This window comes from Coenobita brevimanus, chromosome 25 (genome assembly GCF_032717465.1).
Source record: "Coenobita brevimanus isolate Jiangsu-jjx chromosome 25, ASM3271746v2, whole genome shotgun sequence".
In the NCBI taxonomy this organism is placed as follows: domain Eukaryota; kingdom Metazoa; phylum Arthropoda; class Malacostraca; order Decapoda; family Coenobitidae; genus Coenobita; species Coenobita brevimanus.
In genome coordinates, this window is record NC_136978.1 from 14,479,836 (window position 1) to 14,493,048 (window position 13,213).

Sequence of the window (13,213 nt, forward strand, 5' to 3'; positions counted from 1 at the left end):
GCCTTTGACAAGGTACCTCATAAGAGACTAATGTGGAAACTAGAATATATAGGAGGACTAATGGGGAATCTTCTGGAATGGATGAGACTCTTTTTGAGAGACAGACAAATGAGGACAGTAATAAAGGAAAAGATGTCTGGATGGAGGGAAGTAACAAGTGGAGTCCCTCAAGGCTCAGTGTTGGCGCCAGTAATGTTCCTGATTTACGTAAATGATATGGTAGATGGAGTGAACAGTTATGCAAGTCTGTTTGTTGATGATGTAAAGATCTTGAGGAAGATAGAGGTTGAGGAGGACTGTAAAATACTGCAGGAGGATTTGGATAGGATACACAATTGGAGCCGGACGTGGGAAATGAAATTTAATGTAAAGAAATGCAAAATATTAGAAATGGGTAAAAGTACCAGGAGACCATCACTGAATTATTTTTTGGGTAATAAATTAATCACAAAAAGGAGAGAAGAGAAAGATTTGGGAGTGCTGGTCCAAGATAGTTTGTCACCAGAAAAGCACATTAACAAGATAGTTGGAGAGACTTATAAACTCTTGACTAACATAAGAGTAGCATTTCATTATATGGATGAGGAAATGATGAAAAAATTGATAGTGGCCATGATCCGCCCCAGGTTAGAATATGCAGCGGTAGTGTGGTCCCCACACAAAAAGAAAGATATAAACAAGATTGAGAGAATACAAAGAACAGCAACCAAGATGGTCCCCAGTCTGACAGACCTGTCATACAGAGAGAGGTTGGAAAAACTGGATTTGCCTTCGTTAGAGGAAAGGAGAAAGAGGGGAGACATGATTGCGGTGTTCAGGACCATGGTGGGAGTAGATAAAATTGACAAAGAAGATCTGTTTGTGTGGGATAAGAGAGCAACAAGAGGACACGGAATGAAATTGAAAAAGTCAAGCTGCTTGAAGGATATCAAGAAATATAGCTTTCCTTACAGAAGTATAGACTTATGGAATAGCCTGGACAAAGAGATCGTCCAGTCTAAAAACTTAAACGAGTTTAAAGCTAAACTTGACTTATTGAGAAACAGCGACGGAAACCCACGAGCATAGTACATTCCGTGTATATCACAATTAGGTATATTAGGTAAATACTTAAATATTTGGAACGACTTAGACAAAGAGGTGGTGCATGAGAAAAACATTCATGTGTGTAAAGGTAGACTTGATAAATGTGGATATGGAGACAGGACAACATGAGCATTGCTCAATTCCTGTATACTACAAATAGGTAAATACAAATAGGTAAATACACACACTACCACAACACACCACCTTCAACAAACACACTACCACCTCCAACTCCCCCCCCCCTGCACTTCATGCAAAACAACTTTAATATGCACACAGTACAGCCAAAACATACACATTACCATCACACACACACACACACACACACACACACACACACACACACACAGTTTTCAGTCATGTAACTTGAAATATGAATGGAGTTAAGGTGGTAAAGCAGGCCTCTTATAAGCAAATGTACTGTACATGCATAACTACAGTACACGCATAATAAGTTTTATGTATAAAACTCCTCATCCACTCAAAACACAACAGATACACCAAACACAAGATACACTTAATTCATATAAATTAGTTCATAATGTTCACCAGCAATCTTAGCGTATAAAGGACTCATCTTAAAGCTAAAAGTGTTAATGCTGTAAGTGTTAGTTCTATTGCCATACACTCACAGAGATCTCTTATCTTACTGCTTTCACTATTACAGTATTACTACACATGTTCATTATCAGCCTTTTAAATTAATTCCTTAAAAATTAATCTGAATACTGTAGTCAATTTACCATCTACTGTATCTATATTCAGATGCTGTAATCCTGGAAGGGGTATCCACAGACAAGTGCAATAATTTAACCAGAAGGGCTAGGCATATGATATCAAGGCCTGCACATATTTTGCTTCTGAACTTTGAGACAGCTGACAGACTTCAGGAATGTAAAGCACCATATCAAAGGATGACCACTAGAGCCAAGCATCATAAACTATCATCAATATCCTGACCCTATTTCCCACTTAAGGTGAGATAGGACTCTGAAACAAAGAGAGAAGTATAAAAGGTGGTAAAGCTCCCAACAGCATGCCCAGTGAAGTGGACCACACAGTCAACCACACATCACTGAAGCCCCAGGAATACTAGCTCCATCCCACAGGCCTAATCATGTGTCCATTTTTTTGTGTATTTCATTGACACATATCAGACAGTCAACATATCAATTAGCCATCACCATACTAACAGCATACTCCCTTCACTGTGACTGACCTCAACTTGTGCATACTTGGCAGCTATGTGCAGCAAGGAACGCTCCCCATCCTTGCAACGCACCTTGTCCCTTACACATGTGTTATCAACCAGCCACTGCACAAGTCGCAGCCGCCCATACTGGGGAGAAACATACCCATGTCAGAATTCATAATTATTAACTGAATTCAGCAACTACTGTATGAAAAATCATGAACCATAAAAGAGTATTGTATATGAGTGGCTTAGGAATCTGTCATCCCATCACTGTTCAGGTACCATTAGTCTGGAATTCATTGACAGATAATGCAAAAAAACTAATTATTTTTTGTGGACTGAACATTTAACTTAACGAGTGCTCATTTGGGATTTTATGACCCTCACCCCTGGTGCAAAAAAACATCAAAACACTGATTTGCTCCAGTCTCAATTTTTGTCATACAGAATGAAAGAGTAAATTAAGCTTGGTTCTGAAATTTACTATGCTGGTTCTCGAAAGCCCTGTAGCATTTGCAGAACGGGCCTCTCAAGAGACCTGTAGCACTTTATGGGTTAAACGTTGGGGATAACTTAACTAATTTATCATGGCTAACTCCTGAGAACCTTGCTCACCACTGAGAAAAGCTCCTGTTGACTGAAGCAAACATTATCAACAGACATAAAGTAATGTCATTTTCAAATATGGATCTTGCATAATAAAGATGTAATGTGATGATAAACCAGTAGGAATCCAGAAAGATGTACAATTCTATAATAAGCTATAAAGTAACTTGGGAGGGTAGAGAAGGGTCCCCACCTTGATGGCACAGACGAGAGGAGTGAGACCAAACTTGTTTTCATCATGCAGTGCATCAACAAGGACTTGATGGGCTGTGATGAGCCACGTGAGGGAAGCCAAGTGACCGAACACAGCCATCACATGCAGTAGGTTGTTGCCACTATGGTCGCTAAGGTTCCTTATCAGTGTCCCCTCCATGTCAGCCACACTGCGTTTCTGTCAGGGTACCAGGACATCACTACTTAACCACACATCACACTCTCATACACTCGGTAGCATTTTCCCCACAATCCTTCACTTACAAAAATGCGTTATTTAGCTCTAGCAAACTGAACACACTATATCTGATAGAGAAGATGGAAAGGAGGGAGAATCCTGATTTCCACTAAACCCCCCATGGCAACTCAAGTAATATTATGAGCGTATAAGGCAGGGCAGCTCACATAAATACAGTACTACGTTTTCGTGTTTCCTGCGCTCTTTTTTATAATGGCACAGAAACTATAGGCTGTATGGCAACACTGAGATGCTCCCAGCCACATTCCTGCCCACCCTGAGGGGCCTCAGTCATTGTCACGCTGTTGTTATGGATGGTCCACAGCCTTTGACCTCTTGTGCCCGTTCCCCTCCATCACCTATTGCAGCTGGTAGATGCTGCTAGATGAGAGTGAGTGCATGCACTTCTTACCTTTTTATAACATACCCTAATATATTTATAAGGTTAAAATTATTTTCAAGATACAGTACTTTATTTTCCTCGAAATATACCCACCTATGAGTTACACTACGTAGTTTTTTTGCCCACCGTGGAGGGGTTAAGAGATGGGATGAAAAAGGAATAATGCACAAAAGTAGAAGAGCTATTAATCAGCATGTCAAGTGAAATGGACCATGCAACCATTCACAATTATTCAAATCTTTGAAATTCCAGTTCCACTTCATAAGCAAAACCAATTGCACAGTTAAAAAATGAATATACATATGAATGCACTGCACATACACCTATACCACTGAGTCATCCAACTGACTACTGAGTTAAAAAAGGAGTGCATCCTTTGTTATGTGCCTTAAAAAAAAAAAAAAAAAAAAAAAAACTACATATGATAGCCATCCTTTGTGGTAGGTGGGGGCGCTCACCATCCACTCACTGGATGTAGTGCTGCTCTCGGGTGTCTGCTCTTTCCTCTCCTCCATCCTTCTTTCCTTCCATCCTCTTCTGTCTTTCTTTCATTCTTTCCTCGTCCTTCTGCCTACAGGTGACTTTACACTCCCTCTTCTGTCTTTCTTTCCTTCATTCTTTCCTCTTCCTTCTGCCTGTAGGTGACTCTACACTAAGTGACAAGCCAAATGGTTTCCTCTACACCAGGAAACCATTTACTATGCTGGATGGTAACCATATAACTCAATTTTGGCACCTGGTGGTTTAGTGGGTAATTATGGAGCTCCAGTCGGATTAAGCCAGTAAAGGTTTATATCCAAGGGGTGGTTGGGGTTTACTGCTCACGTACTGCCACTCAGGGATGAATGAGGCTGGTCACTCTCATCTTAAATGTCAGGGCCAACTTGCCTAGCCCCGGGCTTTTATGCTCCTCATGGGGCAATGTAGGATTGGATGATGAATGAATGAATGATGACAGCCATCCTCCTTTGTCTCTGCCTTCTACCACCACATGGACAGGAACCACCACAATAATTCCTTTAATAATCTGAACTTGTTTCATCCAGATGCCCACTCAATATGGACTGGTTATCCACTGCAGACTGTACCTGTATAATCTGAACTTAGCAGAGATTAATTAAGCAGAATCCACAGTCAGTCCAGCCAGGCTGCAGCCAGGCAGCTATGAGACACAGGGTCTTATAAACAAAGACTTGAGGTAGAGTTGCCACCTTATAATGCAGTACAGTACTGCCCAATGCTTTTGCCTTCTGCCTTTAATTTTAATGCATGCACAACACAGCACATGAGTCACTTTCTATTAAATTTGCATTAATGACAGTGGAAAAATTACCAAAAAGGCAACTATGTACACACCACAAATACCATATGAAACACGTCCATAGCCATGGCAAAAGTTTGGGAGGGAAGTATTGATGGGTAGCTGTGGGTGATCTATTTAGTTCAGATTATGTAAGCTTCATTGTATTTATATTGTAACACTGAGATGACAGAGCTACAGAATATCAAACACACACACACACACACACACACACACACAGTCTTACCAGTGGTGCAAGCTCTCCCTTTTTCGCAATATCAAATATTCTCTTGATCCAGTCTGGGGTTCTGCCTCGCTCACGACCACGTGTGTCTGGTCTCAGCCTCCTGCCTGCATCCCCATCCTCTCTTCTGGACTCCTGGCCCATGGGAGCTGACTGACCCTCCTCCAGGCCTGCCTCACCCCGGGGCTGTGGTCGCACCCGCCTGCGGGGCTGAGGGTGACCGGGGGTGCGGCCTGCCACTCGCCCTCGCAGGCTGGGGTCAGGCTCAGGGGCAGTGACTGCATCATATATCTTCTCACTGTACTGTTGGAAGTCAGCTGAAAGAACAGGTGGACCTGGTGGCCTGGGTGGTGTGTCGTCACCATGGTCACCACCTCCACCTGACGCAGGGGCACCTGTGGCCTGTCGTGATGAAGACGCTCTTGACCCAGAGTGTGGGCGGGGAGGGCGCGGCTGTGGTTCTTGAACAAGACGGCGTGCCTCTGGACCATGTGCCAGCTCACTCAATGTATCAATAATTGATACAGTCTTGAGGAATCCCGGCTGATGCACACCTCGCCTTCCCGCCCGCCCACCGCCATTTTTTCCACCCCCGCCCACTGCCCCTGTCCGCCCTGTGCTGGTGCTGGGGGTGGCTGAGGGCAGACCCAGACCCCCACTACTGCTGCCATTCCCACTGCAGGATGTGTGTGCGCGGGTGGACGAGGTGGGCGCTCCCACGTTTAAACTGGCACCCAGCACGCCCTCCAGGTCACCCATGGCCAGCAGTCGCTCCCGTGACCTGCTGCGTGTGACCTGCAGAAGGTAATGGTATCAACTTTGTCATATTCACTAGCATGTCTTGTTTACAATACTGATTCACCTCATTATGCAGTTTCCTTTAAAATGTACATTCGCTAATATCAATTAATGCTGATAATGCAGGCAATAAATCCTGAGGTTATTATAGATAATACACCACATTTATCATACCATGAGAGGATACAGGAAAAATATCTGGTTACCCTTGAATCTGACAATTTTGTGTTTGTGCAAGCACAAAATCTTAAATAAATTTCTTCATGTTTCCTTCCTTTATAGGCAATTTTACAAAGCTTTTTCACTGCTTGTAAGGTCATTGGTTGGATATTAGAAGGGTTGGAGGGCTTTGACCTCAATCCTCCCCCCTCCCTTGATGTAATGAAAAGCCATGCCAATGTGCTGTTGAAAAACATCCACAGTGGGTCCTGGAAAGATACGAACATGCACAGTACTTGTGTCATGCGTGACATTGACTTATTTTCTATAAATCTAGAGGCTGTTGTTCTTGTGAAAGATGATCAGCCATTGAATCATCATCATCTACATCATCATCATCATCATGACCACCATCCCAACCTCTTTTCCCATGTAAGGATGGGGTGTGGTAGGGTCAGAGAGCAAATAAAAATTTTACTGAATGGAGAACTACCAAAAGTCTCTCCAATTACATGGGCATATACTCCCAATCACTCACCATTCAAACCTCTGGAATCCTGACTCCACCTGATAGACATAAGCAATGATACTTATGTGCTTCAAAGTACCTATCAGCCAGAGACAACCTGACAACTATCACATCACTGAGAAAAAACAAGGGTGCTAAACCCTTGTCATACACTCCTTCATACAAAACTCCTTCAACCAGGTCAATCCAGTGTCATTCCCCATGCTCATCTGTACCTTGCTTTCTCACACATTCATTTAACATTATCTATCCACCTTCTTCTTGGCCTACCACACCTCCTCTCATCTTCAAACTCATTCAGATACACCCTTTTCACCATTCTATTCACATCCACTCTCTCCTCATTACACAGTATCTAAGCACTCTCTCTTTAACTCTAATGTCCACAGACTACTTTATTCCACATCTTTAATGAATCATAGTACACTGATTCCTTGGTTACTGTGCATTTGGTTATAGCAGTTGTTGTTATTACTGCGAGATGAAAACCTGCACTCCTGCTGTTACTAAGCCTTTTTCGGCTCAAAAACATCATTATTGCAAGCCTGAGATGGTTTCTGCCGGCAATAATGATGTAGTGTCTGTGGTTTCTGATGGCTTTGAGGGATTCAACAATGAGGCCCTACTCGATGAGTTAATCCCAGGTGGTGGAGACCGATAACTCTCTACCCCTTATCTCGGAACCCCTTACCTCAAGCCCATCTCAAGTCTCTCCATGGTTTATGTTTCTTCCTTACTGTGTCCTTCTCATCACTTTCTATTAACCTAAGTGAGTTTCTGGTACTTACCATAACAGTATGTACGTATTTAGTGGGTCAAAATTATCATAAAATGGAAGATCTGGACTTGCATTCAGGGTGCCTGGTGCTAATTGGGATAAATTCCATAGGTTCTGTGTATCTGTTATCATGGAATTCCATTATCACATGCCATACCTGGTACCAATTATGCATGATAACCATGAGATCAGTGTGTTCAATACCCTTTCCACTCTCTGAAATCTACACACATTCCTCAATAACCTCATTTCCACTGCTCTAACTCTTAACTCCATTTTCATGCCCCACCAGTTTCACACCCACATTATGCTGATGTAGAAACTTATACTCCTTCAAACAAGCCTCTTGCAGCTACCACACTCAGACTTCTGTTTCATATCAAGGCCTTCATAGCACCAACCACTTTCTTTCCCTGTGCTACTCTACTTTTTTTTTTTTCACTAATACACACACACACACACACTAAAAATACGAAAAAGAAGCCTCGGACTAGTGTGTGTATTTACCTAGTTGTGATAATACAGGAAATGCGTTATGCTTGTGGGGTCCCGTCTCTGTTTCTCAATAAGTCGAATTTTGCTTTGAACTTGTTTAAGTATTTAGACTGGTCAATCTCCTTGTCTGGGCTATTCCACAGGTCTAAGTACCAGAGGAGTAGACTGCAGCACCAGTCAGAGAAGTAAGCTGTAGCACCAGTCGAGCAGGGCAGTACTCCCAAGGTGGATGGAAAGATGACGACAGGGAGAGCTGGAGCTCCCGTTTCATCAGCCCTCGGGACTAGTTCCTCACCATACCCCTTTGCTGAACTTTTTCAGTGTTTCAGTAACACAGAGAGTAGGCCAGCATGCTCTCCAATACAAGTTTCTCTAACTGTCAACACCAACCTACATGCACAGTACGCACTACACTTCCTTTTCAAAATTTTAAAAAATGGCACAGAATAACCAGGCCTCGGAGTCCCTGGGGGAGGGGGGGGGACCATAAATGCCCCCATTCGCCCCTCTCCCAGTGTCGACTCAGCGAGATGCCTGGAACCACTGTCTGACTCACTTCTTCATTTCTGCAACATTCGCGGCCTTTCCTCTTTCTCTCTGTCGAACACCACCTCTCCTCCTCTAAACCTCACCTTCTCTTCCTGACTGAGACTCAGCTGTCTGAGGCAACTGACAGCAAACCCTTTTCTATTTCCTCCTAAAGTGACTGTTATGTATAAGTACACAACGACTTATCTTGTCCTCGTGATCCTGAACTTGATTCTTCTGAATTCTCAATTCTCTGGCTTCGGCTTTCCTGTAATTCTCTCACTAAATATATCTGTGCTGTTTACTTATCTTCTAATTCTACTGACTATGAAAAATCCTTTGACTATCTTACTTCTATGATGGAGCACATTCTATCCATTTCTCCTTTCTCTAAAATCTCCATTCTAGGAGATTTCAATGTTCATCACCACCTATGGCTCTCCTCTCCCTTCACTGATCCACCTGGTGAACAAGACTTCATCTTTTCTATCTTTAGCTGGAGTGGCTTGTACAGCACCCTACCCGTATTCCTGACTGCCTTGGAGAGAGCTCCAACATGCCTGACCTCTTCCTTACAACTAATCCTACTGCATATGCTGTTAATCTTTCCTCTCTGTTGGGCTCCTCCAATCACAACCTCATTACGTGGACCTGTCCTATCGCTCCGGTATGGCCTGTGGACCCCCCAAAGAAACATCGACTGTAGCACTTTGAAGCTGGGGATTGGGAGGCCCTCAGGCAGTACTTCTTTGATTTTCCCCCGGAATGATTATTGCTTGCATGACCGGAAGCCATCTGAGTGTGCTTTGCGCATTACAGAGGTTATTCTCTCGGGCATGAAAGCATACATTCCCTTCTCATATCCTTTGACTAATGCAAGAAAGCCTTGGTTTAATCACGCTTGTTCTATTGCTGTCCGCAACAAGGAGAGGGCCTATAAAAGGTACCAGAGCCAACCCACCCTTGAATCACATCTTGCTTATGTTTCTGCCCGGAATCATGCTAAGTCTGTTCTTTGCTCTGCTAAAAATAATTTCATTCGTACTAAAAGCTCTCAACTCTCCAACTCGAACTCTTCCCACTCCTTCTGGGACCTTGCCAAAAACCTTTCTAACAACTTTACCTCATCATCCTTCCCTCCTCTTCTTTATTCTGATGGCTCTGCAACTATTTCTTCTACTGATAAAGCAGATCTCTTTGCTCAGACTTTCTCCTTCAATTCCATCTTAGACAATTCCAGTGCTGTTCCTCCATCACTTACCCCTTCTGACTTCCTCATGGCTGACATTAAAATTTCTTCAGTCTGCCATCACTGGCCTTAATAATAACAAGGAATATGGGCCTGATGGAGTCCCTCCTGTTGTCCTCAAGGACTGTGCTCCTGTGCTTACACCCTGCCTAGGCAAACTCTTTCGCCTTTGCCTTTCAACTTTTACCTCTCCTTCTTGCTGGAAGTTTGCTCTCATTCAGCCAGTCCCAAAGAAGGGTGACCATTCCCAACCTTCTAACTATCGTCCAATAGCTTTAACATCTTGTATCTCAAAAGTTTTTGAGTCAATTCTTAACAGAAAAATTTTAAAGCATCTTTCCTATCACAACCTTCTTTCTGATCGTCAGTATGGGTTCCATCAGTGATGCTCCACTGGTGATCTTCTCACCTACCTTTCAGACTCCTGGTCATCCTCCTTTCGGGACTTTGACAAAAGAGCTATGCCATTGCACTTGACATCTCAAAGGCTTTCGATAAAGTCTGGCATAAATCTTCAATTTCCAAATTGCTCTCATATGATTTCTATCCTTCTATCTGTGCCTTCATCTCTAGCTTCCTATCTGGCTGTTCTATAGCCACTGTTGTAGACAGCCATCATTCTTCTCCTAGATCTATCAACAGTGGTGTTCCTCAGGGCACTGTCCTATCACCAACTCTCTTCCTTTTACTCATCAATGACCTCCTAAGCTGTACATCGAACCCTATCCATTTGTACGCTGATGATTCCACCTTTCACCTTTCCATTTGGTTCTCGCAACGTCCATCTCAGCAGTTACTTACAAACAAGGGATGAGGCTATGGCACACCTAATGTCTGCCTTGGCACATATCTCTGACTGGGGTAAAAATAATCTTGTTGTTTTTAATGCATCAAAAACTCAGTTTCTACACCTATCAATCTGACAAAATCTTCCACAGGCATATCCACTAATGTTTTCTAATACCCAGCTCAATCCTGCATCATCCTTGAACATGCTTGGGGTTTCATTCACTTGGGACTAATCTTGGAGAGATCACATTGCATCTCTTTTAAAATCTGCTTCCAAGAGACTGGGTGTGCTAAGCCAACTCCATACCTTCTTTACCCCCGCACAGTTGCTGACTTTATACATGGGCTTTATTCGGCTCTGTGTAGAGTACAACTCGGTGTGGGGAGGCTCCCCACATACAGCTCTGCTCAATAGGGTTGAGTCGAAGGCTTTTCGTCTCATTAACTCTCCTCCTCTTACTGGCTCCCGTCAACCTCTGTCTCTTCGCCGCACTGTTGCACCTTTATCTCTTTTCTATCGCTGCTTCAATGGTCACTGCTCCTCTGAATAGTCTGCTTGCATGCCTCCACCTCTACGACGAGTGCATAGCACCCGTCTAGCAATAAACTCTCATTCCTTTTCTGTCCAAGTCTCTAATGCAAGAGTTAACCATTACTCCCAGTCCTTCATTTATGTAACAGGTCAACTCTGGAACTGTCTCCCTCTGTATGTATTTCCAACTTCCTATAATCTCCAGTCTTTCAAATGCAGTGTGTCCAGGCATCTCAAAATGAACAGATCTTGAAATTGGCTCTCTTTTGTATTATGTTTGCTTTTTTCTTGGAAGGAATGGTTTGCGGGCTCCTGGCCTTTGGTTCCTTCTTTCTTGCATTAAAAAAAAAAAAAAATGGAAAACTATATTTCTTGATATCCATCAAGCAATTTGGCTTTTTAAGTTTCATTCCATGTCCTCTTGTTACTCTCCTATCCCATGCAAACGGGTCTTTTCTATCACTTTTATCTACTCCCATCATGGCCCTAAACACTGCAATCATGTAACTCTTCTCTCTGCTTTCCTCTAAGGAAGGCAGATCCAGCTTTTCCAGCCTCTCTCTGTACAACATATCTGCCAGGCTATGGACCGTCTTGGTTGCTGTTCTTCGTATTCCCTCGATCTTGTATAGATCTTTTTTTTTGTGTGGGGACCACGCTGCTGCTGCATATTCCAACCTAGGACGGATTATGGCCACTATTAATTTTTTCATCACCTCATCTATGTAATGAAATGCTACTCTTACGTTAGTCAAGAGATTACCTGTATATGTCTCTTTAACTATCTTGTTAATGTGTTTTTCAGGTGACAAACTATCCTGGACCAGCACTCCCAAATCTTTCTCATCTCTCACTTTTGTGATTGGTTCATTATCCATCAAATAATTCAGTGATGGCCTCTTGGTACTACCCATTTCCAATATTTTACATTTTTTTGCGTTGAGTTTCATTTCCCATGTGGAGAGGATGGAGGATGAAAGACTGACGAAGAGAGTGTATGTGAGTGAGGTGGAGGGGGGAAGAGGGAGGGGGAGGCCGAGGATGAGATGGAGGGAAGAGGTGGAGAGGTATATGAGAGAGGGGGGTGTGAGTTGGGAGCGGGGCAGTGAAATGGTGGGGGACAGGGCGACTTGGAGGCGATTTGTTTGTGGCCACCCCAAACGGGATTGAGGCGTCTGGCAATAGATAGATAGATTCATTTCCCACATCCGGCTCCAATCATGAATCCTATCCAGATCCTCCTGCAGCATTTTACAGTCTTCCTCAACTTCTGCTCTCCTCAAGATCTTTGCACCAGCAGCAAACAGACCTGCATAACTGTTCATTCCATCTACCATATCGTTTACGTAAATCAGGAACATTACTGGCACTAACACCAAGCCCTGTGGGACTCCACTTGTTACTTCCCTCCATCCAGACATCCTGTCCTTTATTACTGTCCTCATTTGTCTGTCTCTCACGAAGTCATTCATCTACTTCTGGAGGTTTCCCTCCGGTCCTCCTATGTGCTCCAATTTCCACATTAGTTGCTCTTGAGGTACCTTGTCAAAGGCTCTCCAGATCTAAATACACACAATCCACCCAACTGTCTCTCTCTTGTTGCATGTCAATCACTCTTGAGTAAAAGCTCAACAAGTTGGAAACACATGACTTTCCACTTCTGAATCCAAACTGACTTTCAGCCAAAATGTTCATCTCATCCAGATATTTTATCCATCTGTCTTTCAGGATTCTCACGCACATTGTTGCAACTATGCTGGTCAGGGACACCAGTCTATAATTCAGAGGTTCTTCCTTGTTTCCTCCCTTATAAATTGGTACCTAACTGGCTCTTTTCCATTCCTGAGGCACTTTCCTTTCTTCCAGAGAACACACAATTAAACCGTGAATCTTATCTGCCAGTTGTTCTCTGCATTCCTTCAGTACCCAATTAGAGATTACATCCAGTCCTAGGGCTTTCCTTACATCTTGAGTTTGCAGTAATTTATACACTTCCTACACTTCCACTTTTATATCTTTTATCACTACATTTGTAGTCACTCCCTCCCCCTCCACAAAATCTCTTTCTTTA

The 13,213-nt window shown here is 43.1% G+C and overlaps 1 protein-coding gene across 1 annotated transcript in view; it reads right to left on the reverse strand.

Moving 5' to 3' along the window:
- Window positions 1-13,213, reverse strand: part of LOC145393725 (uncharacterized) — an 86,508-nt gene that overhangs the window by 25,990 nt on the left and 47,305 nt on the right. Inside the window, exons 3-5 of the mRNA XM_080267769.1 lie at window positions 5,289-6,080; window positions 3,081-3,278; window positions 2,306-2,425 (exon numbers count right to left, since the gene is read on the reverse strand). Coding sequence (XP_080123895.1) covers window positions 2,306-2,425; window positions 3,081-3,278; window positions 5,289-6,080 — 1,110 coding nt within the window. The remainder of the gene's footprint in view (window positions 1-2,305; window positions 2,426-3,080; window positions 3,279-5,288; window positions 6,081-13,213) is intronic.